The 26940-nt window shown below is 37.0% G+C and overlaps 1 protein-coding gene across 1 annotated transcript in view; it reads right to left on the bottom strand.

Moving 5' to 3' along the window:
• Positions 1-4642: 4642 nt before the first annotated feature.
• The window catches only part of FAM135A (family with sequence similarity 135 member A), an 82035-nt gene continuing 59737 nt past the window's right edge, over positions 4643-26940 (bottom strand). The window contains exons 17-21 of the mRNA XM_009275785.2: positions 25656-25753; positions 19469-19620; positions 17315-17425; positions 5781-5894; positions 4643-5027 (exon numbers count right to left, since the gene is read on the bottom strand). Of these exons, the coding sequence (XP_009274060.1) occupies positions 4822-5027; positions 5781-5894; positions 17315-17425; positions 19469-19620; positions 25656-25753 (681 nt within the window). The 3' untranslated portion in view covers positions 4643-4821. The remainder of the gene's footprint in view (positions 5028-5780; positions 5895-17314; positions 17426-19468; positions 19621-25655; positions 25754-26940) is intronic.

Genomic DNA, 26940 nt, shown 5'->3' on the forward strand with positions numbered 1-26940 from the left:
ACCGGCCTTAAAAACAACCCCATTCCCCCCCCGCGCCGCTCTCCGTCTCCGATGACCGGAGGTGAACGGCGCCTCGGGAGCCAAGTTCTCGATGAAGGCACCTCCGGGCTCTTGGAAGTGCTGGAGAAATAAGCTGTAACTCCCCTTTCCCGCCCTCTAAACCCGGAGCAAAGGCACCTCGTTTCTCTCATGCGATGAAGAGTTTGCCGCTGAAGTGACCCGTTTCCCCCCCCACAATGTGTAGTGCAGCCCTGCTAGCTATTTAATAATGAAAATAATTAAATTGTTGAAATAATACAACAAAGGCCACTTAGGACGTGAGAGAATTTAGGCTGATGCCATACTGATGTACAGACCTAGTGTTTGTCCTTACAAAACTAAAGGCTGTATAACTTCAGCTTTACCAGAAAATTATTTAAATATCATAATTATTGTATTAATTTAATAGTAAACTCTCAGTCCTATACCCCTGCTGGTGTCTTTTTTGCACTCAAGCAGGCGTTACTCACCCTCCCAGGCAGAAAGCGCCAAGAAACTTTTCAGTTTCCCAGTTTACCCAGTGAAGGTGCTTTGAACACTCTCTACTCTCTCAGTATAAACCTAACACTGGGATAAGAAACACCTGGGCTCATGGGGTGAAGCTCCAGTTAATGTTTTGAAAATGGCACCATTTGCTTTTTGTCACTCTTCAAACATCTCCAGCTAACCTTGTTCTTCCATAAAACAGAATTCAAAACACTCTGTCCACAGATACTAAACTGCAGAAGAAACTTTCACTCACCCGTTCTTGGAGATTAGAGTCTAAAATAGCATTCTGTGTTCACAACTGAAGAGTTTAAGAAAGTAAATCTCCTTGGTAAATTAACAGCAGCAACACTCCACTGAGTTTATTGCACTACATCTGGCAATGCCTACACACTGAAAGTGATTAAATTTAACTGACTGCCGTATGTGTGACATTTTCTCAATCAGCTTTTTATAACATGGTTAATTGGACATTAGAGGCCGAAAACAATAGGAAACCCGTTTCTTTGTTTTAACAGCAAGATGCTGGGCCTCTACATCAGAGAGAATAAAGAGGAATATTGGTGGCTCATGCAGAAAAAATGTTCTTCTGCCCAAAAGCAGCAAGAAAAAAACCCAGATCTATTCCAAGTTCAAGAACTTACCATGCATGTGCTCAATACAGTAAAAACTATCATGAAATTCTTACCTTAAAAATACTTCTACCAAGCTGTCTGCAGGTACCAAGTAATAGCAAGCTCTGTTCCTAAACAGCTTAACACAAATCCATGAAAAATCATGCTTATGTGCGATCTCACATGGTAAGAATGAAATAGCAATATAAGATTAATTAGAAACTGTTCTTCCACCTAAAAATAAGCTGAGGTCTTCAAAGCATTTTTTCCCGTTCTTCATTTATTGTATTGCTGTAAAAATGCAAAATTTACTTTTTAGTCCTGAATTACGTCTTTCTAGATCTTGTGAATGAGGAGGTAATAAATCTGAATGTTGGTAAATACAAATGTAGCACATGCCACAGGAATTTTCTACTTTGTGATTAAATGCAATGTTTTCTTTTTTTCTTTTCCTCCCTCTGCTTACCGATCATTTATCTCAAACAATACCGTATGCTGCTTTGCTTTGCTGTTCTAAAAAGCAGGGGACAGAAGACTTGGAGCTAGCACAAACGCTGCAGCAGGTCAATTCCGATGAGCCAGAATGTAAGCGGGACATGGGGGCTACCTGGAAAGTACCACAACCAGCACTGCCACAGGCAGCAAGCAAGTGTGCCCATTCTGCCTAGATGCCCCCTCTTCCTCTCTGACTGTGTCAAGAAGCCTGGTTATCTGAACACCACACCTGGTCAGGGCTGTGCAAATAAGACTGGCTTGGAATGAAGGGTGTTTTGTGGTTACAGAGAAAGTTTTCCAGCAATGTGGAACTTCTTGGCTCTGCTGCAAAGCCTCCTGATTTCCACAGTAGAAGATGAGCTCTTTCCCAATTTGCAAACAAAAGTTCAGACACTATCTCGTTTTATGCAATAACCTCCTAATAAGATCGCCGAGAGCTTTGTGAAATAACAGTCGCAGCCTACTGCCTTCAGGAACAGGCAGCTTTCTAAAGGAATGCTAAGACCTTAATTTTTACCTCTCATTCTGTAAGCAGCATAATTCTCTTTCAAGCAGGTGTAGGATACCTGCATAAAGGAGAGGTCACTATCTCTACAGGAGGATGAAGCCCTGATTCAAACAGAAGAGGGGCGAGATGGAGCACTTTATAGCTGCTACTGCATCAGATGATTATGTAGGTAAGAGTCCATATTTCTATCTAGTAAACAGAAGGCAGAAATATGCAGTAGTAGGGGGAGTATGCCATGCAACACATGCACACTTGTCCAAAACATCCAAGATTGCATGTTTTCAGACAGCAACCACAAGTGTACCGTAGAGTCTGAAAGTGCAACTTCATATGCTTCAAGGACACGTTGGGGTCATCATGCCACTCAACTACTGTCCTGCGGCACACAAGTAGCGGCCATTCCTTTCGGACTTCAAGATGTCAAACAGCCCCCACAAAAGCTACAGTACTGAGAGGGCTACATATGGACTGCACTGGGCAATACAAATTAGAGGAGAGAAAAAGAAGTTAATGTTCTCTTAATTTGCCCTGTTCCTTGATAAGCTTACATGCAAATATCACAGGATTTCCTGCACCATCCATTTTCCTCAAAGAACAAACCAAATTCAAGCCTCCTTACATGGATGGGATCTACTATTAAAAAAAAAAAAAAAGGTGGCTATTTCTGCCAGGATATTTCTGCTTTGCTAATCACAAAAGCGTGCTTTACGCTTTTGGATTTCCAGAGAGATGCAGCAAGACAGACATTTTTCAGTAGTGAAAGAAACGTCTAAATACTTATGTACTACAAGTAGTTTAGCTTGACCATTGTGAATCAAGGAAAATTTTTTCGATCTAGCTCCCTAAACTGCTATTAAAAATTTAGCCACTAGCCAACTACTAGAATACCATTAAACAAAAGACAGTTGAGATGTCAGAACTTAATTTAAATATTTACAACAGGCTAGCACCATTATAATGTAAAAAAATTATTAATAAAAGTAGGCATTGTTAGAGTGGGAATGTATTTAAGGTATCTTTGTGTCGTAAGGACTTGCCTAACAGAACTCTAATAAAATACTCTTTTAAGTGTGTGTATTGCCAAACTGTAGGTGGTCACCTGAAACTTGTAAGATGCAGAGGAAAAAAAATGTATTACAAAGAATGTATTAACAAACCAAATGCAAAATCACTTCATTATAAACTATTATTGCTATATTAATTTCAAATAATACAAAATTATTAATTATATACAAAAAAGCCTCCCCAGAGTTTTGGTAATTAGCAGAACATTTCAGTTTCTTTAATTGCTTCCGTTAGAATCATTTGTTCATTTTATTAACACCAGATGCAATAACACAATGCTAAAAATAAACATGCATTATACAACAAATTTATATTTTTCAAAAATGTTCATTACAATTAGTGAATGCACATGTAACTCTCCCCCCCCCCTTAGTGAATTAGTGTTTGAAACAGAGAAAAGGGAAGGAAGGAGAAACCAAACTTAATGCTATTCAGCACCAGTAGAAAGTCAATAGACCTTTAACATTCCTGTATATCAAAAACATTTCATCTGTACCACTAAACAGGTAAAGTTTACAATATTGTCCCATTTGAAGATGTATTGATTTATATTTACAATACTTTGTAGTCAATAAAACATTTTAACAGTATTTAAAAATGGGAAGGAAGGAGAAACCAAACTTAATGCTATTCAGCACCAGTAGAAAGTCAATAGACCTTTAACATTCCTGTATATCAAAAACATTTCATCTGTACCACTAAACAGGTAAAGTTTACAATATTGTCCCATTTGAAGATGTATTGATTTATATTTACAATACTTTGTAGTCAATAAAACATTTTAACAGTATTTAAAAATTGCTTAAATTCATAAAAGTATTGCAGAAATTTATAACATTTACTTATTTTACGTACATACAAGGAAGTCCGTGTAAAACTGTCCATGTTCATCTGAAGAACTGACAGAGTAGGGAGCAATTTTAATAGTTTGCAAAAACCCAATTATTTGAAGGCAGCTATCATTAAACATTCAAAAATCCTTAGTTGCCATTTGCTTCTGAAAACTAAAGTTCCAGTAATAAAATTGAGTATGTAAACTAACATGGTTTTGAGATCAGTAGAAAATATATTCCCACAGGCATAACATACTTAACAATGATGATAATGATGTTGTAGAAAACTCTTAAGCTGTAGTGATATCTGAACAGACGACTCGGTAACGGTCTTTGCAAGACCCACAGATACAGTCATTTTCAAATATCCAGTATTTTAGCAGCTCATTGGGTTTCCAGTTAAACTTCCTACAGTGCTAAAATACGACAACTGAATGTGTAAGACCTTATTAGAATTTTAAAATCCAATTTATTTTGGCATCTAAAGCCTCTTGTAAAATGTAGCCAAGTAACATTGACTTCTGTAGTCTAAGAGCCAATAATAAACCAACCAAAAGTACGCACTGTGCTTTAATCTCCAAATCATTAGGTACAGAAAATTAACATTACCTAGAAAGTAAAGTTGATGTTAAAAAGCCCTAAGTGTGGATGATAATATAAATTATCCATATAAAAAGTATAAATACCTCTTAAAAAAAAGCTGCAGCTATACTTTAATACCACACATTATTTGATTCATCTGTTAATGAGGTAATAGCCAAGTGTCTTACATTGCTTTTCTCTACTGAAAATATTTTAGGGCAGCAACAAGAAAGAATTTTTCTAAAAATATTTCTGAATCAAGAACAGCAATGTGCGCAGCTCTCCCTATGAGAGAATCTGCTGTATTGGGTAATGCATTAATTACATTATAACGAACCAAATTGCATTCTTTATTTTGAAGAACTGGCAGAAGCAGGTTCTGGATCATTTCAGCATAAATTGGTCCTGTAGAGGAAAAGAAAAGTTGCACTGTGTGAATCCCCAGAAATAAATACAGTTCTTTGACCCTGAACTCAAAATGAATACATTCCAGAGTAAGAGAGGTAATGATATGTGTTACGCTGTCGTTCTGTTAAGATAGAACATGCAGGAAGTTTAATTTCCCCAGAAATGTTGGAAAAATAATTCTAAGCTATGCATTTTAGTATTTGTACATTCACAGTGAGAATCTGCTCATCAGTATTAATTTATTACACTACGTAAAAGGTATTTATTTGTCAATATATAATGCTAGAATGCAATTGTGCTAGGATGTCTCAACAGTAAATCCAACACCCAACCATCACTGAAAATGGGAAAACTACCTTTTCTTTCCGTGCTAGTATTAAGCCTCGACTAAATACAGCCCACGTAGTCGACGCTACAACTTGATGTCCTCAAAAATCAAAGCGATTTGTCCTCCCTATTCATGGAGTAACGCATCAGGGGCTGTGTTCATCCCACCTAACTTTCAGCAAAGTTCGAAAGCTAGACATTTATTCAGTCTCATCTCCTTCTGCATGGAACAGAACAGGACAAATCCAGAAAGCAACTCAGCTCCCACATGGATCTTCTCTCTCCACTACAACAAACTAAGCCCAGAGTGTCTAAATACGTAATAGAGGGGTCTCAGGTAAGCACCCAAAATTAAATGGGATGAATCTGAGACCTACGAGGTTTAACCTGAGTGGTCTGTTTATTTTGCAGGATATTTATTACCTGATTGTTTATCCTTTAAAGCTGTTTTACACATCTCAATGCGAGCGGAGTGATAAGGAACATAACGATCCTGCAGAGATCCTACTAATACAATGTTTTTGAAGTAATGAAGACCTACAGGAAAAGAGAGAAAGGTATCTATTACAACGAATCCCTTGACAATTACTACAGAATAATTAAATGTTTTACAACTGAAATTTGGCACCAATGTATTACAAGATCTTGCACAAAAAGGCAGAAAAAACAATTACGATAGGTAGACCTACAGAATAACGAAACGTTGGGTACCAGCCTTTCCTCTGTACATATTTTAATACATACAGACATGACCCCATTGTGATGCTTCCCATTTAAACAGAGTATGGTTCAAACCTTCATCTTGCTTCTTGGGAATGAAATGGTTGGTTCTGGCTGACAGAAGGGAGTAAAGCCTCCACATTGCTTAAAGAAACCTAAAGATGGACGGTGCCTTGTCTTCACTGATGTTTCAGTCAACAGCCTAGCTGCTCCAGGATTAATGCCTAGCATCAACAAGTACACGACATAGCCCACCTCATGTAGGTGCCTCTATTAGGCACTGCCTCGCTGTAAGGTTTGGCCAGCTTGAGTATAGGTGCGGGGTCCACCCAACACAACTCCCCAGATACAATTAAACCTTTATAATTAAACCCAGACTTCCTACTTCTTGGACAAGCACTCTAATAGTAAGATGATGCAAAGGTAGGAACCCCCAGTAATGATGGAGTTACAGTCCTTAAGACATTTAATTGTTACGTTTTCTCTAAAAAGCTTCAGCAGATTTCCGGTGCTGCCCATCTGCTTTAGGCCAAACACAATGGAGCATTTTAGGAAAATAGGTTGCCTTTGCCTTAGAACAGCCCCTCCTGAATATCACAGCCACCTACAGTTAAATACAAAGGCAACTGTTAGGCAAAACCAGAAAATGCTCAAACAGTTTAGGCGTATGTAAAGGTAAGCTATACTGAAAAGCAGCCAGCCTGAATGGCTCTCTGGGAATCTCCTAGGCGTTAGGTGCTTACATCTTACCGTTGGTAGATTTGATCCAACTGTTTGCACCGGTGCTAATGAGTTTTGCACTAGTGCTATTAGCCCTGCTTTTAATTTCTGGAGAATAATGGTCAGATCCTGTAACTGTCAGTTTTTTGTTTACAAAATGTACTTAGTCCATTCTGAGAATTATAGAAATACTGCCAATAAAATCATTCTTCAAAGGCGGTGCTTGGAATCTGCAGCAAACATTTTCTGTGTTAACCTCCACAAATCAAACTTTTCTTTCATTAAAAGAAGAGATCTGATTGTGTACGAAGAAGAAATTATTTGCTATCTGCTTTTCAGAAGCTATACTGCCAGGACAAAGTTCTGGATTCTAGTTTTCCTGCTTTTGTTCAGACTGAACACATACTAAGTATTAATTATTAATACATACGTGTTCCTAAAGCCGTCAATGGAGCCCAAAGTGAAAAATCTTTCCTTTTTTCAGAGGTTGTTTCCTAATTTTTAGTATTTTGTACACTCCATGTGATAAAGACTACATCTCCAAACCAAGTCAGTTACAGAAACAATGCTGAACAACTTTAGCATGTGAAAAAGTAAATGTATCTTCCCAGATTTCAGAGAAAAATGAAAACAAGTAATTCTGTACATCTATAAAACCATACAGAAAATGCCTCCAAACTAGAACCTGGTTCCTGTCCTCTTCAAACAGGGAATCTGGGTTGGTTTTTTTTGCCTGTGCCCACTGAAAAACACTGTCTCAAAAGATCAGCTAAATCACTGGAGTCTTTTATTTGACATCTGAAAAATGACTGCACCAAATCTTACACTAAGATGCAGATACCAGTTCCAAAACTTTGTACTGAAAAGAATGCATTTGGAATAAATCAAGGATAGGAATTCTCTGCAGGCTGATCTGTAATAGTTTTGTAAATTCCTTGGGAGTCTATCTATCTTCTATTAAGTTTTTTTGATATGCGCTTTCCCTAGAGAAATATTCATTAGCATTCATGCAAAAGGTACAAAGAAGTGGACTGCCTAGATCTTTTAATCAACCTGAAGAAGGCAGAGATATCCTGGGCAATCTTTAGAGGAACATCAGTCTACACCAATCAACATTTAAATACACTCTTTTCACCCTCACATGCGATACAATACAAACACACCACCCCCACCACCCCCCCCAAACCAGGCTTAGGACATCACAGTCGTAACAAATTAGGCATCCCCTTTTGGTCACAGTGACTCATTTTTATGCTTTATATTCTGGTTCATAAAAATAATGTCTTGGGCTTCCCTTAATTTTAGGCATGATAAGTATCAAGAATCTTTCATTATGAAAAAGTGTTTGAGGGAACTCTAGCAACCCCTTGGATTTCTACAACATGAGACCATTTGTCAATGAGAAGGAACTGCATGGTGTTGAACAGCACCCTTTCTGCTCTCCAGACAGGCTATGGGACTATTCAGGACATAGGCATGGAATGATCTCTAATATGGAAGTGTGTTGTGCTAAACTGTGCCTACATTAAGTGTACTTGTGGACAAAGAAGCAACTTATCACAATCTTTCATTTATGTAGCAGTAAAAACTGGCCCACCAGTCATCTTTACATGTTGTTCTTTCACTTACTTCCTAGACTTTAAATATATTGTGCCTTTAATTAAACTAAAAATTCAGGAATAAATTGTGAACAAGAATACAGCTCAGTTAATTCCTGTGATCCACATCTTTATTTTCCCACACCATACATAATACAAGATCTGTCACGCATACTGTAAGTATTTAAAAAAATCCCAAACATTAATTACTTATTCCAAGTGATTAATGAACTGTTTTTTCTTGTGCAGCAAAATTTTCAGCTGCTGAATTAAGAAACCAACCCCAAAATCTAATTAGGCCAACATTTCCAGATTGTTGTAGTTAGGCAAAAACGCTGGAAGATTAAAACCTAATTCTATCAGAACGAAATACATTTGAACTCATCACATCACATCAGCCACTGAATAGATCACACATTTTCGCAGAGTACTATAAAAAATATTGAGGTTGTCATTAACTAGAAAGTATTGACTAAGTTTTTCAACAGGATTTGAGATAGCTTGGAAAAGAACAATCCAAGCGAAAGATCACTGCTGAAATAACAAGCTTTGTCCCATATAACAGAATGTTCTTTCCTGTAGTAACAAACCTTTAACGGGCTTTCCAAATTTTTATGATGATCCTTATCACCTAATGGAACTTCAATCTCGGTCAAAGTGAATTTAAGCATACACAGAGAGCACAATTTCTATCATTTAACCATCGTGCCATTCATGTCCACCAATGAATTCTGAATAACAGCATTAGTCATTATTGAATTAATGATATCTATAGATTCATGAACAATTTTTCCAAATAATATGTCAAGTGGAAAAATCTGTCCGGAACAGCAGGTATAGAGACCTGGTAACTCATAACTAACTGCAATCACAGCGGAGTAAATTTTTATATACGTTCAGGCACCAGAATCAGATGTTAAGTCTGCCCTTCAGCCTCAGCCAACATCCAAGTAGGGAATGGGAGATGGAGCCACTGGTATTCCATCTGCTGATATTCTCTGAGATTTGTATGACAAAAAGGATGACAAAATTCCATACCACCGACCTTTAACTAACTCAAAACAAGGCTTCAGTTATTTGCAATGGACAGTATTCACTGCGGATACGACAGAGTTCTTAAGCATAATCACTTACGATAAGCTTAAAAAAAAAAAGTACAACTATCTGATTCCATTAGTAAGCTGACATTTTCCTCAGGAATATACTAATCACAGAATCCTAGAATAGAATAATTTATGTTGGAAGGGACCTTTGGAGATCATCTGATCCTACCCACTTGCTCAAAGCAGGGCCAACCTTGATGTTAGATCAGGTAGCTCAGGGTCATACCTGGTTGCTTTGACTTGAAGGAAACGTCTCAGTTTTGTCAAGGTACAATAGTCCCAACGTTTTCTACAATTTTGTCCATTTACATACTTGTTTGGAAACAGCGATCTGGAAGCTTTGCCAAAAATGCGGTCTGAAATAGGGACTTCAAAAATTATGCCCTGGAAGGCAGCCATCTCCTGCAGTTGGTCTTCTGCACTGCTTTGTGAAGTTAACACATCACACACACAGCTAGAATCATGCCCCAAAAATTCAAGCATTGAGATCCTGAGTCAGCTGAGGTCTCAGATTAAGATGCCACGGTACAGATGCAAGGAAGCTCAGACTTTCAGCTGCAGTCCCACAAGAATACTGATTAGGGAGCTAGATTTACATCAACTCAAGAGTTTCTTGTCAGCTCAAACTCTGCCTTGAAGATTATGCTTTAAAGAACTTGGCTCCAGATGCTATAGAACCTACCAGATTCTTCCAGCACGGTTGGAACAGAGCTACTGAGGGTTGGGAAGTACTTCCTCTTGGCAGAACTCATTAGGTTAGTCTCCATGCCATGCTACCAATAGGGATGCTATTTCAATTCTAGTCTCATCCTCATCACAAGTTATAAACAGGCACTCCCTCAAGTCAAGAGCTGAAATGCTTTTTCCCTCCACAAAGCCAAATAGCACCAAGTAAGCTAAGCTGACATCCTGTACATAGTAGACATCTCAAAGAAGAAAACATGTCAACCACGCTTATTCACTGCTCATGTGGTGTTAACATGGACGTAAATGAAAACCAAAACAAACGTCTTTTCCTCCTGTCAGAGATTAGGAAAATGCACGTTTTTAAAGGAGAGAGATAAAGCAACAAACACGCACATCTGCTGTCTGCTAAGCAAGACCTGTGGAAGTACTAAGACATATGAATCTAAGCCTACCTACATAAGTACAAACACATCCTAAAATAGACTATGGCTGTACATTCACATTTATGAACTCTGTGGCATAAGAGGAACAGAACTGTACAGCAAACCTGTTGGCATTAAGAATCCCTCATCCATCATAATGCCCATTTTCAGGAGAGTTTACTGTGGACTAGCTCTAGTCTGGTCCTGTGGATGCAACGTGCATCGGCTGCTAAAGCTCATTCATTGTGTTCTGAAGTAAAGAGGGATCATGAAGAGATTTGCTTCTGAATGCATTCCTGAGGGCTAATGTGGGCATATTCTACGGCTGAGAAATGGGACTTAAAAAAAGTTCAGAACTAAAGCTGAGATAGAAAAACTTGCAGGTCCAAAGTTTGTTGCAGGAAGTGCTCCCGCCAGTGAGGGAACAATTCATAACTGGGACAGAAAACAACATTTTGAAAACAGCATTCTGAAGCATATGTCTTAGTACTTCCACAGGTCTTGATTAGCAGAATTCCGATGTGCTTGTTTATTGCCTTATCTCCCTCCTTTAAAAACGTGCATTTTCCTAATCTCTGACAGGAGGAAAAGACGTTTGTTTTGGTTTTCATTTACGTCCATGTTAACACCACATGAGCAGTGAATAAGCGTGGTTGACATGTTTTCTTCTTTGAGATGTCTACTATGTACAGTACCATGAACAAGAAAGTGCAGATTTGTTGGGTGGCAATGGCTACAAATCAAGAATTTACAGTTTATTTTCCTGGACTCCCTGGAATATGTTAATTTTTATGAAAAATGTAACTGGATAAGTATGAAATGTAAATAAGGTAAGAAACAAAATATTCTAACTGAAGAGGAAAAAATAAAGAAGAGCTTCTCTTGTTTACCCTGCACAAACTAAAGTGAATTAGACAAGGTGGGAGAAGTGCTTGGGACAGTGCTCAAGTTACACCTGAAAGCATCTTCAGTTTCACTGGAGCTACTGCCTTTCCACTGCCACAGACAAAAATTACAATGTGCTCCAGCTGGAATCAATTATGTATTTGAAGACACTGATCAAATGCATATCCTTCCTTCATCTCTTAAAAGAAAAAACTTCTGATTATTATTTTGGTGATGTGCCAAAAGAACAGTTGGCATTTCATAAGCTAGCCGATTTTTACATTTGATGTTAGAAAGTAAACATGAAGGTGCAGTTATCACTTGTAGAAAATATTTAAGCATAACCAACAGATTAAGTGAAAACAGAAATCAGGAGCTGTGCAAGTCCCATTTCTGGAAACAGAAATCAGGAGCTGTGCAAGTCCCAGAACTTGTCACTGAATCCCTACATGGTGCTATGCTGCTCAATTCATTCATGCGCTAGTTTCAAATAATACTTAACTCACTCCCTGATATCCCTTTAAGGACAGGTCTGCATAATTACCATTTTGTAAGTTTTATGGCAAATGTCAACTGTTCAGTTACAGGAAGTACTCAATTCCGCTAAGTGGATAGACCATACTAACGTCTAAAAGCCAAGCAATTAGAAAATAGAGGACTATGTATTTTTTTATTTTTGTGTCTAAAAATCTTATCAAGTTGATTTCAAAAAATTAAACTCTTAGTTTTTGTTGACTCCATAATACTACAACATGAAACACTATTTACACATAGTGCAGAAATTTTCATGTATTTTTTCATCTGTGCAACTACAGTTGTGTTTGTATTGAACACGTCATCATAGCTGGCAACCTGGTGTAACTTCTTGTCACAGTATGAAATTAACAATCATTTCCAAGACCCCCAGAAATTACCAGACAGATTGCAGCTGCTGAAGACATGACAAACAGATTTCAAGGAGACTATTGTCAAAGAACATAATTCTAAACATTATCATTGTGAAGAAGCAACATCAGAAAACTAAATTTTCCACTGGCTTAAAGATGGTATAAATCCCTCAACTGCCAACATAAAGTGACCAGTGCTTAAAGTAACTTAACATTCAAGAAATAGCATAAACTTTAACTCTCTTCACTTTGAATAAATAATCGTATTACCTTTTGCTCCTTATAAGCAAGTAAGGTCAGTTTTTGCTCCTTATCAGCAATTAGCAATGACGATAATTGTAACACAGAAAATAGCTCTAACTTATTAGAATTTGGAATGGTCAAGTCCAGAAAGAAAACATCCAGATTTTTTTTTTAAAACAACAATCCAGTCAGAAATGGCAAATATTTAAAAGTCTCAATTTCTTCCCCCTACCTGCTATTATTCTCTGAAATAGATTTCTTTTCATAGGGTAACCTGTTACATGGCCTGAAAAATTATTTTGTTTTCATAATTCTTAAACTTGAAGACAATATGTAAGTGGGCTTTCTAAGATTGCTTTAACAAGTTAACTTTTTAAGGTCACTCTTTCTGCTTTAACAAAATATTTGAAAGTCTCAATTTCTTCCCCCTACCTGCTATTATTCTCTGAAATAGATTTCTTTTCATAGGGTAACCTGTTACATGGCCTGAAAAATTATTTTGTTTTCATAATTCTTAAACTTGAAGACAATATGTAAGTGGGCTTTCTAAGATTGCTTTAACAAGTTAACTTTTTAAGGTCACTCTTTCTGCTTTAACAAACTTGATAGCTGGGCAATGAATGAGTTGTACTTGACTTTTAAAAAATATTCTACAACTTTATGCACTAAGTGCATAAAAACAAAACTAGTTGACAGACAAACCATATACAATGCTACAGAAAAACAGAGACTTAGAAAAGCAGACAGTTCAACATCATCATCACTTGCCATTTGCTGTAATTTATTGAATCAATCATTTCAAAAGGCATTTACAATTTTAAGAATCAATTCCTATTTATACACCAGAAACAGATAAAGAGAATTCTTAAAATAAGTTATCTGTCATTCCGCCTTGACAAATTACTTGAAAATGAAACCGAAGTGTTCCCAGAGTTCACTTGCTAAATGAGAGCTAACTGTATCTCCAATACTAGATCTGGGGAAATTCTGCAAACAAAACTCTTACCCAGATATACTTCTAAAAGAACAATCAAATGAACACATTCTAAATCATAGATATCTGTGTTTAGGTGAATGCATTTCCTTTTCATTTAAGAATATTAACAACAATTAATGACAATAACAACTTTTTAACGCAAGTTTTGTCACTGAGATGAATCACTATTCCAGCACGTAGTTATATTTACCAGGCACAACATAGCATATTCACCAATTTACACCAAGTTTTCTGGCAAATAACAAACTTGACTTGGCCCCAGCTATTTTTAAAACAAACAAAAAAAAATCAGACCACGACTAATGACAATAAGCATCTACTGCTTGAGTACAAACCACGTATACATCACACTTTCAGCTTTTATCTCGGAATTGGATAATTATCATTCACTCCTATCAAAGGCTGAAATACAATACACAAGTAGCAGCACTATAACAACTATAACTGTTAGGAAAACCTATTTGTTTCTTACTGGATGCTTTAAAAAAATTCCTCTTAAAAGATTTTTACTGTAAAGGAAAACTGAGGTAGAGAACCTAAAGAAACCGAAAAGAGCAAGTTCTGGGTAACTATTCCCTCAGCCAGTAATGACAGACTGACTTACATTGTACTAAGGAAGAGTTGCATGATATAGATGGGAGGGATTTATTCATGATGTATTTAGAATTTTTCAGTTTCATTTTTCAGTTGTGAAGATTCTTTTGAAGTCTGAACCTACTGTTAGGTGAGAATTTTGCATCTGCTCAGAAGACTCACAATTCTTTTTGCAATGTCACATACATAACCTGCTTCTCCTGATGGAATATTCTGCAAGCTCTCTGCACTAAAGCATTAAAACTCCCTTCAGAACAGATTCTTTTGAGAGAGATCTCTGGGAAGAGAAAGAGCCCAGAAATTTTGGCAGCAGCAGAGAAACTGAATGGTGCTGTTTCTGACTATGAGATCCAAGAGCCGGAGGTGATGTCCAGCCACGAAGTCCAACCTGGCCCCAAATGGGGAGGAAAAAGCAAGACTGGTAAAAATGTTGGTCATAGATCCTCCTAGATGCATTGTTGCGATAGAAGCAGCACTGAGAGTGAGTTATCAGAAAATATGTTCATGATTGCAAAATTTCTGGTATTAACTGGTACTGCTCCAGGATTTAGAACAGAAAGTAGATATCAGCACAAATCTCTTGCTTCTGAATGGTGCTAAGCATTTGTACTTACTGGAGCTTCTTTTTTAAGGGCGGAAGAGATGCTGAACTGTACTTTCACCTACAATGCTACAGAAAGTAGGAAGTTCATCCATTTTGGGGTTAAGTGACAAGACAATGTGTTTAACAGAGATGTTCTCTGGCAAATTTAAGAACTAGAGCCACAAACCACCACACAACAACATGGCTGAGACCTAGACCCTCAAAACATCACCTGCTGGATCCATAGCCACTTTCAGGGATAATCTCGAAACCAACTGGACCACAGCAGAGTTGAAATAGTAGCAAGTTTTGCTGCCTTAGGGGTTTTCGCAGCTGCAAAGCCAGCATCTGAAGAAGACACCACATTAAGCAGCAACAGATGTTTCTGCATCTTAGACTCCTATTTTCCTATAGGATTAGAAAAATCAACAGAAGCTGCAAAATCAGGACTATACTTCTCAACACTGTTGTCAATCTCTTGCATGTAGCCTGGGATAAAGTGTTTCCTGGAAACACTTATGTTTAGAATCCCTATAGAGAACAGTATGCAAATTCTCTGGATTGAAAATCTGAAGAGAAACGGTACAGGTAGGGGAATCCCAAACTCCTTCCATCTGGTGTTTGAGTCAAGCACAGCCAATACTGTATGCCCACTGAATGAACAAAGAGATGGCAGGACAGAAGCATACCTTGTACAGATATCAAGAGTTAAAGGTGCCAACACCTACAGTGTACATACAGTATATTAACTCAACCCTCAAAGGAAAACTTTCTTCCTTCTCTTTTAGGGAAGTGTAAAGCTTGCTTTCTTTTCTCCTTCAATAAAATTATCAAATTGTCACATCTCTTTCTCCTTCTCCCCCAGCTTTTCTTTCCCCCTCACACCAAGCTCACTGAAGGACCTGGAACAAGATGGTGTATGAGGCTGTGGCCCAAGATACAGCTCTTTCCACCTCTTCAGTAAGAAGGTAGAAAAAGGAAACTGAGCCCTAAGACTTTTAGGCTCCTTCTACCATTTATGAGGAATAAATAAATAAAAAACAAAAATAAAAAAAACCAACAAAACCCACAAACAAACGACTCTTAAGACAATGCTATCCAGGTCTTTCAAAAAGCCTGTCACATAGAAAGCCTGTCATAAGAAAATATGTCGTATTTCTTGAATAGTCAACAATACTCAAATAACAGTGTCTCTAGTCATGTTGAGATATATACACATAAAACCAAGGAATACCAAATTCTTTAAAGCGAACCAATTAATTGATCTGATTATCTCTATAATACAGGTCCCACAGTCTTACCCAGCATCCGCTGTGTAACTTCTCAGAAGCTCCTAACTTCTGTTTAGGATTGAACTTTTATTTTCAAAAGACTGCAAAGCTACATTGAGAGCACTTCAGTTGATGGTGGTCCAGTTGTTCCAATAATTTTTAACTTCGCAGTTCACCTTTAAATACCAGTTCAGCTTTAAATATCACCTTATCAGCAACAAAATCACTTTGTGAGAGTAGATTTTGAACAGAAGGGAAAAAAAATCCCAAGTTTTTCTAAAATGAGTTTTTGATCAACATTCTGTCTTATCCATGATTTTTCTTCCTGCTCCTTATTCTTTTCTGCTTCTTCCAAGCCCTGTAAGTTTTATATTCTAACATCTCAAGAGCTAGATACCAGTCTTTTCGTTCCTGTATCTTTGTACTGCTTTGTTCTCAACAAAATTTCAGCTGTGACACCCTACAAATATTTTGATGGAGAAATGTGCCCAGGTTTCTCACAAAACACCATGAGCATCTCTGGCTCCACAATTGCTTGCCTGACACACACTTAGAAATACCTGTCAGATGAATCCTCAATAACTTCATAATGCTGAATAGAAACTACCCCCCAACTGCAACATTCTTCACTGCCAAAACTGGCTCTCAGCCAACAGCTGAAATAAGAATATTCAAACTGGAGAAAATCGTATGAATGATATAGTATGAATAATTTAATTTGTCTTTTAGCTATTATGCTAAGTACAACTTCTCCTTTCTTTATCAAAAGGAGTTTGTTTTCCCTGACCATCTTAATGAGGAAATAAAAGACAGGTTAGCAAAACTTTAAAGCAGAATTTTACATTTATAGAATAGATAAGAAAAATAGATACAGAAACAGGTAATCCTAAATGAGTGTATATGTACTTGACTTATCACACTGAAATCACTAGCTTCAGTGGCTCAAGAGGAAGCTGATTTTATATACATACATATACATATACACACACACACACACACACACACCAGCATAGTGGCTGCACTCAGAACTTCTGCTCATTAGTTAGGAAGGAAAGTATCAAACCAGTGGTCCACCTCTGCAACAAAAATGGTTTCTTGTTTATTTTACTTGAAGAACATGGGACTAAAGCCAAAGTAACTCTTATATAAACTGAAACAAGAGCTTGTTGGAAAATGTTTTTGTAGGTTTCCTATTCACATTGACGTACAGTGGCCTTTAAAAGATAATAAGTATTAGCAAAGCTTACCTGCTTTTTTACTAAGTTTGTATAAGAATGTTTGTCGTGGATCTGAATGGTCTCGACATGTCAATTGCAATAAAGAACCAGACTTCTTCCACTTCTGCATAAACCACAGTCCTGCATTGTTAGGTACAGCATGAGTATAAATCCACAATAAAATATGAAAACTAATTAAATATTAAGTAAAAGTAATAAGTAATAAAAAATAAAAATAAAAAAATATTAAATAAAAGTATGTAAAGTCCATATATTTAGCTCCTCAGATGTTAGTTTTATTTTTCATGTCAGCGTTGTCAAGCCCAGAAACATTTAAAATTTTTGTTCATTATTCTTTCCTGTCTATATAAAATAAAGCATGAAGACCATTATTTCCACTAATGTACATGCCTTTCTAGAAGAAAATAACTATACTTACAAAACGTGAAAATACATTAATAAGTTAGCCATAAGGCAATATACAAACTCTATTTCAATAATTTACAGAATATTGGAACATTCTGATGTTGAAATATGTAGCACTAAACAACAAGCGTTATTTCTCAGATTTCTAAAAATAACTTTATAGAACCACTGAATTCATTAAATGTAACTTGAACAAAGGAAGCAGAATCTTCTGGGAGGAAAATCATAGTATTGTATTTTCTATGATGCTGTACCCTCTTTATTAGTCCATAAGCAAAGCCAGCTGGCTAACTGGCCTTTCAGAAAATCTTCTGTCCCTTGCCAAGCAAAAGAAAAGCAAGCAACCAAGCCCTTACAGCCTCAAGAATGTGTTGATTCAACCCTCAAGGAAATCGTAATCTTTTACTGAAGGAATTTATTGAAGGTCGTTAATGTATACATACAATTTAGTAATTCAGACTTCAATACCCATTACTTATTGTTATCTTGGTATTTTCCAAAATCTTAAGGAGTTTGAAATGTAGAGGAAGATTATTATATGGAAAGGACATTTTGTAGTCTTCAACTATAAAGGAGATGAAATACTCCAGAAATCCTTATTTTTTCACTTAATATATTCCAGATTATACTTTGATAGCTTTAACCTTAGTTAACTGAAAGCCATTTGCTGGTGATTACATAAACAAGCAAACAGCCCTGCCTCTTTGTATCCTGGAAAACTGCAATTTCTAAAAGCAAAGTAATGCTAACACTTTTGGGTGATTTGGGTGAGATTCAGTTACAGATTAAAATACGTGAAAGAAACTGTCCACAGATATACTAGGTTAAACGCCCAGTAGGTGCCCATAGTGAATTATACTGTAGATGTCTTAATCCTGAAGTGAACCTCACTGGTAGCGTACTGAGGGCTATAAACGGTACCGTTTCAACCAAATTCAAAGAGCTCGCATGTTCCCCCCGCTTCTATAAACTCCAACACCAGCAATTCCTGTCCACTTTTCTTAAGCTCAATACGTGAGTTAAAAGTTTTTCCTCCTCATTTTTGTATGAAACAAAATAATAAACAATCAATAAATAAACTGGCACTAAACAAAGTAATTAATGATTTTTAGAGGTTTTTTTTAAGAGTTTAATAAGCATGTTTATATTTAGTGAAAATAAGTGTTACTCATTTTGGGTTTGGGCTCTCCAAGGTAGGTGGTAATCTCAGAAACAAGTTTTCATTTAAAAATTTGATGCTACCTGAAAATATTTTCTAACATTTATTTCAAAAGTCAGCAGTTTCTACAAGTTCTCCTAGAGCTACATTTAATCTTTAGAAAAAACAGACATTCATAAGGTACAAACACATCTGCAGAAACACACTGCAGGTTGTAAGGTTTTCTGTAAGACATTTTTGAGAAAAAAGACACTACTAGTAGTTCAGAATTATTTTAATGCATCTTACCTACTTGTTTTGCAGATTAAGTGTATTAAAATTCAGTTTATAATAAATTGAGCTCAACACATTAAACCTGGAGTTTCTTTATGGTGTAATAGAAAACCTGAATCAAACATACAGGAAAACGTTTGTCAACCATTTCTTGCACATCCTTCTATTGATACTTTATTTTTATAACCCTTCTCTCTTCTTACGACAGTGAAATGTGCACTTTCTCTTAATCAAAGTAATGCAGAAACGCGCACCCCACATGAAACTAAGTGCATTTCAAAGACAAAATCTCCCCTAAACTTATACTACTGAAAATAATACTTTACCTGTATTAACAAGAGCACTGCTGTTGTAGAGGGTACCAAGATGTGGTCCAGACAGAGACAGGAAGGTATGAAGTTTGTTGAGGTAATATTTAAAACGAGGTCTTGTGAGCACTGAACGGATTATTAAATTACCCAGTGAGTGTCCAATAAAGCTGTTTAAAAAGAAAAAACAGTATAACATAGAATCTGATGGCAATCTTCTTTTCTTTTAAACAGAGAAAAATAAAATTGGTGTCATAAAATGCTGAAAGAGCATAGGAAAAAATTAATGAAAAGTTTCCATTCAGAAGCCTGTATTTTAGGTCACACAGAAAACATAGCTTGTCCATATCTCCCAAGCTGCACAAAGTCGTTACAAACATGTTCTGAGCTCCTCCAGAATTATTTTATACATTATTTTTGAAAAGCTAGTGAAAACAAACTATCTTTCCATCAGCATCTCCCACCCCAAACCAAGATTATTTCTGGCTGTATTTCCCCTAGCACCAAGTATTCAGAAAATATTTTATGAGCTGTGCATGACTGAATAAATCACTACTTTGGCATGTGATGGCATTCAATATGATAAATGCATGAGAGTTACTGAAACAACCTAGTGGAGAAGGATCCCAAAAGTACTCCTATAAGGGGGAAACCCATTACTTAACGGAATCTGATTATTTTAAAATAGAAGCAACATCTCAAATCTGCTTAGCAGTTGGACCAAAATAAGTGATTATCAGCTTGAGCGAGGCAATTGAAGAATATCTGTCTGCCAGGAGAATACCACACTTAGTTGTTTCCCTAGTTAAGTGAGTTCAGGGAAAAATGGATGGGAGTCTTCACCTTCATGTATCTAAGAATAATTATTACTTAGTCTGAGGTGTCTACTGTCGTACCCACAAGTCCGTATAAAGCATTTCTTTAGAAGTGACACTACAAAATAAAGCAGTTCTAGTTATTATGCAGTTATGCTTACAGATCCCTGCTGAGGTAAGGACCACACCATCCTAGGCACTGACTTAAAAAGGATATGGTAGAGACAAGACTCACAAAATTAGAAGGAAAAAGCGCCTTCCTGTTTTACAGATGTCATCTCAGGACACAGAGAGAACAGACAACCATCCAAAAATATACAGTAGAACTATCGTGGCTGGATCACGTATGTGCCACAACACTACACCCGTAAGATCACCCCTCCTATTTGCTCTGTATCACTACATTCATCAACAAAAATAGCTAAAAACAAAGCTACCAGTAATATCTGTGTAAAATACAGTGCTAAAAAATTATTTGACTGTTTAATTGCTTCCCAAGCAAGAATTACTGACTCTGAAAATTCCAATTTAAAGCTAAGTGAAAAAATTCAAACACTATGTTATAGAATGGCAGGGCCACCCCTGAACTCCTAAAGTCTGACATAATTATACATGTCTGTGACAGAATAGGCTATTTGTTCCTTACCAATACACAGTTTAAGCACATATGTATATTCTTCCCATTCGCTTTTACTACTAGATTTTCAAAATTGCTGCAATATCAGAAATTCTTTGCCGCAGCTTGCTATATTTGCCTAACTAATTTAGAAATGAAAGATATGTATCCTCTGTGCTGTCAGCACACCACCAGTGCATTTGCAAAACAAAATACTGAGCTGATGACTCTCTTGAATACTAGAATTTAAAACCATTCTCTCAGAGTACATCGTAAAGTCCATACAAGAAAAACAAAACCGTAAATTCTTTAGGAACAAGGAAATGTCCACAGAAGTTGAGTGAGTTTATCCTGAAGATGATCTGCATCACACAGCTGCTCTTGAGCAGAAGAGATTATTTTCTAAAGATCTGAACATTAGCAGAGATGTTCTCTTGACAGTTCTCTGACAGTTCATCCCCTATTTATTAAACGTCGTAAAAGGATGAGAAACTCTTATGCTGTACCATAACAAAGGACAATTTTGTCACTAGAAAAAGCAGTGATCCATCAATCAATCCTATCATCCTCAGGAATATGGGTATACCTGAATGAAAACTTCAGAAACATGAAAGATCCATTTGAGGAAAAAAAGGTGCTCACAATTAGCTATGTGAATGAACCTCACAGAATAAACACTTGTTCTTAATTTGTAAAGACTTACAAAAATAACAAAGGTTACAGTAATATATTGTGTTCAAGTTCAGATGTTTAGGTGAACACGTAATAAGCCTTTAATATTATTTTCTAATAGAGAAAGGTTTAAGGATTTGCTCAAAACAAAAAGGAAAAGGGAGGAAAACCCTTCAAAAAGGGTTCTGAAAGTGTAAGACAAAAACGTAACCCATCCTACTCATTGTTTCAGATACCTGCAACTGTGGGATGCTCTGCAAAACCAATGCATTTCTGAACAGTAGGTGGCAATATTACCACTTTTGAATACAAGATATCATTAACACACTGAAGTAACAGAATTACACTGTAGTATTCATAAGCGCTTTATGGCACAAGTCTACCAATTCAGATCATACTGGAAAATTAGACACAGTAAAACCTCATTATTCTGTGCTAACAAATGAAAAATCCTGTCCAACTATAAAAATTCATGGAAGAAAAAAAAAAAAATCCATCAAAAGCCATAATCAAAAAGGTGCTGAAACAATGAACGGATGTTTTAATATCTGCACAGCATTAAAAATTGCTTTTTTTTTTTGTGAGCCAACATTAATTAGGGAAGAGGATGACAAGCTGAATAATCCAACTGAGGTGGAAGTCCAATACAGGTCATCAGAAATTTATGTAAGACCTGACATGGGGAAAACGGGTTCTGAAACTACACTATAAGAGCATGTGGTTTATTTCCTAGCTCTGTGATGACCTGGAAAGGCTTCCATCCTCATAGATACTCAAAACTTGAACGGATATGACTGAGCACAATTTGACTTGCTTCAAAGTTGCACTAACTGTGAAGGTGGCACTGGTATGAGTGGGTAACTGGTCCAAGATGACCTCCAGAGGTCCCCTCAACCTAAAGTATTCTGTGATTCTTTACCAAACAGTTGTTTTATAAGACAAATTGCTGTTAGTTTGAATCAAGCTTCCAGTTCATGCTTGCTACACACTTGTAGTGAGCACAAAGATTTTGTTCAGAGGGGATCAAGTGGATAGTGTAATTGGGTAGTGTACTGGTGCAATAACTGGTATTAGCTTTGACAGTACCAAAAATGTTGGTTCACTGAAGTTGACACTATAGTATGGCTCTGGGTTCTGATGGTACAGGGAGTGCCTTTTCTTATCTCAGTATAAGAATGTAGCACAATAAATAGGATTTTGCCATTACTTGAAGGCATCAGGCTTTGCATTGACCCAACAGCGCAGAATCTCAGAACTTCTCTTGACTTGTCTTGGCCTGAGCTGATTATAGTTTGTTTTAGCTGTGACAACAATTGTCTGGCAGTGAAGTAACAAGTCAGGCCTAAAGCTGCTTTAGTTTCACTATAGTTTCTATTAATAACAAGTAGTTACTCTGCGTGGCTTGAACTATGTATCACTAGAATGAAGCGTGGTGCGGAAGAGTGCAGATACAGGTACCATATGCCAGAGGTCCCCAATGGTCTATTAACGGTCACTGCAGAAGCACAATCTTACAACTCAGAAAAGAAAGCCAGTGTTACGGATAACAGAGAACAGGAAAAAAAAAAAAAAGAGTAAATAGGAAACAAAAGAAAGGGCATGTGGGCAGACTGAAAATACGAAAGCATGAAAATAAATCCAGGAAGATGCAAGGCCAAGGAGGCAGACACCCCCCTCCCCCACCCCCCCCCCCACCCCCATCATCTAGTAAATAGGAAACAAAAGAAAGGGCATGTGGGCAGACTGAAAAAATACGAAAATGAAAATAAAGCCAGGAAGACCCAAGGCCAAGGAGGCAGACACCCCCCTCCCCTCCCCCCCCCCAACATCATTCTCCTTACACTGAAGCCCCAGGATGCTGATGTCCCACTGCTTAAGGAAGACAGAAACCACCAATCTTAGGACCCAGACAGCTGCTGGAAGGGCAGCCAACCACCTGAGAAAAGATACTAGAAAGTTTCTGTGTAACAACTTTAGCCATATTAATAATGGGACTTTTCTGCATTAATTTGGACTATGAATTTTAGTAGTACTGTAACTAGACTATTTTTTTGCTGCATTTTGTCCCACTGCTTAAGGAAGACAGAAACCACCAATCTTAGGACCCAGACAGCTGCTGGAAGGGCAGCCAACCACCTGAGAAAAGATACTAGAAAGTTTCTGTGTAACAACTTTAGCCATATTAATAATGGGACTTTTCTGCATTAATTTGGACTATGAATTTTAGTAGTACTGTAACTAGACTATTTTTTTGCTGCATTTTTATGAGATTATTGAAACAGTAATTGGACTAACAATAAATTCTTAGCTCTGCGTATGAAGTGTGTTCCCATTTGCCTGTTAACAAGACTTTGATTGTAAAAGAGGGACTGAACAGGTATTTCTGACGCACAATGCTGTTGGCTTTTTTGCCATACAAAATGATTATAGGTCTGGAGATTGATTTCTAATTTGACTCAGCTACTGAGCACCACTTGTACAGAGAACACTTCCTTTAGTAGACAGGGAGATTTTATGAGGAGAAACTAGCATCATTCAGGAGGGCATGGCTAACTAGCACAAAGCCTGCTTTCTTTACAGTGGGACAGCCAAAATGAGGTAGGAACGCATCGGCTACTTGAACAGAGGATTTCTCAATAGTACTTCCCTGGGCTTTCTGGGTCATCCCTTCAAGGACTTGAATATAAGCACATCTCTTTCTGAAAGCTCTTTCATGTAGCTACCAGGAAACAGCTGCAGGATTTACTGATAGGTTTAACTTTCTCATAAGAAAAGCTAAAGTTGAGAGATGGAGACTTCTGCTTCGGCAGGGCCAAACACAAGCATACACCTTAAAAAGGAAACTAAAATAAAAATTGATAATTTCTTTTTTCTTTCACGTGACAAGTAAGTAAAACTGAAAAAAATATTTACAAATTGAAAGTCTTATGAGAGAAGCAAACCAAAAGCAAACGAGAATTCAATTCTCAGGTATGAACGACGAGAAGGTAACTGGGTGGGTTTGCTCATTACAGCCTTCAGACCACAGCATGAGAGAGGAGATGTCAGCGTGTGCTGGTGGGTTACAGAGCTCTCCTCTCCTGTACTGAGGGTGCAAACATGCAGTCTGTGTAACACAAATACAATCACACGGTGCTTTTTTTTTTGTTTAAATCACCGATTTAGACAAAATTAACCATGTCAAATCTTGCCTATCTCAAAACAGAAAGATTTGTTGAAAAAGTGAGATTATATTTAAACATATTAGATGTTTTCTCTAGCTGAATAAGGCCTACCAAACACACGAGTATGCAGAAGTTTGTAGGAAATGCATGTAACTAGCAAGTCAAAAAACCTTCCAGATGTATAATTTGAGGATGCCTAAATAAATGGATGAAGTCAGGCTTGGATTTGCTCCTTTCATCTGTCGATGAGCTAACTCCAGCAACACAGCTGAGTTAGTAAGGTAGTCTGCCCAAACGGTGTACCCTACTTTGAGAAAATAAATGGAACAGGTATTCCCCCTAAGTAACTGAAAAAGGAAACAGGAATGCAGAGACTGGGAGATGAGCCTTCTATTAAGATGTAAAACATGCTTTTTAGCAGATGAAACAATCAGAAAACATCAAAATGATGATTTTTTTTTTTTTTTTATGCAGCTGCCCTTCAACGTCACAGGTAAGATGGAATTTTCCTGTAGGAATGACAATGTAGACAGTCTGCTATGTCATGGTTGGTGAAGAGACTATAAAATCAGAAGAAAGCTAACTTTATCTTGACATAACGCTATTACAGTTTCCTTTGACTTTCTCAATATATTACCTGTTTTTCTGCAGAACCCTACCATGCAGGATCTGAGGAAGCACAGGACAGCAGTTCCTTAATTGTAATGCTTACTCTGCCCTAAAACAACCAACAGGACTAGGTGAGCTTACAACATTGTTCAGTCTTCTTTCAGCTGGGAATTCCCTCTCTCTCCTTTGTCCTCCTTTCCCCTACTCCTCCCCCTTCCTGAATTTCTCTCTCCCATCTCTTTTGGCCTGGTCCTGAGCAACACAGTTCAGAACAACACAGGGCTCTAGTTTTAAGTTTATTTCTATAAATAGTATAGAACATATATTACCTGATTTTTGAAAGGGTTAGATTATAAATTTGTATATACTGTATAATTTCATCTAAAAGGCGATCTGTCATGGAATCAAAATCAGCAAAGGTATCATTCTGTAAAATAAAAGAAATAAAAAATAATAACTGTATTTTCTAATGCAGCAATATACATTCTGCATTCAGTCTGAATTGTTATTCCCCCGTGTTTTGATCAACAGCACACAAATAAAAGCATCCATATTAACTTTGAATACAAATGCTACAGCTAGTTATTATAATTTTTTCAAGTTTTTTTTCTTGTAACATGGAATAGTGATACACATTTTACTGTAAGACTACTTTCTTCTAATACACCAAAACAAATCTTAACATTACACAGCCAGCCTTACTTCTAAGCCTTCCCCTACGCATAGTCTTATCTGTAGTGAAACAGACGACCAAACTGCGTATTCAGAACTAGATCACACTGCCCATGAAATAGAAATGAGACAATTACCGCAACAGCAGGAAGAGTCTACATTAGTACTGTTTACTCAAAACAAAACAAAAAGTCCTTAAAGCCTTATTCCCAGCTCATAGCTGATTCTCTACAATGATTAGCAGTAAGAAATCAAAAAAGAGGTAGGCAAAGGCTGCCTAAAACTTTTCAACACAAGTTCCAAAGGATCTGTTCTAAAATCTGTAGTGTTCAACATATTGATAAACTATCTGGAAAGGGAAGAAAGAGATGAGATGTCAGAGTTTGGAGACAAAACCAAATACCCAGGATAGTCAAATCTAGAAGAGACCAGAATTTCAGAAGAATCTTATAGTACTGCATGCCTGGGTGATAAAATGGCAAGAAATGCAAAACAATGTTACACAGGGAAAAACAGCCCTAAACATATATGCAAACAATAATCTATACATCTGCATTCTATATAACCAGCTACGTTAGGAAAGCAAGGAAAGAACAGAAAATATCAATATAGTATTTTGTAAGTCCGTAGTGCACAAGCATCCTAAATGCCCTGTCTAGTTCCGATCATCCTATTTTAAATGACAGGAAGTTTGAAAGTGGGCAGGGAAGGATATCATGGATGACCACAAACTGTTTCACATGTGATCCTGAGAAATACTTAATGGACTAAGTCTCTTCAGTTGCCTCCTTGAGGGAGAAATTATACTTGTTTATAAAATACTTAATTAACTGAAGCAGAAAATGGGGAATGATTATTGACTATTTTTTTTTCCAAAACAAGCTGTAGGGGGATTTGTTTTAAGTTTCCTTATTTGCAACTGAATTAGTAATGTATACAAAC

This window comes from Aptenodytes forsteri, unplaced genomic scaffold, assembly GCF_000699145.1.
Source record: "Aptenodytes forsteri isolate BGI_AS27 unplaced genomic scaffold, ASM69914v1 Scaffold256, whole genome shotgun sequence".
Lineage (NCBI taxonomy): Eukaryota > Metazoa > Chordata > Aves > Sphenisciformes > Spheniscidae > Aptenodytes > Aptenodytes forsteri.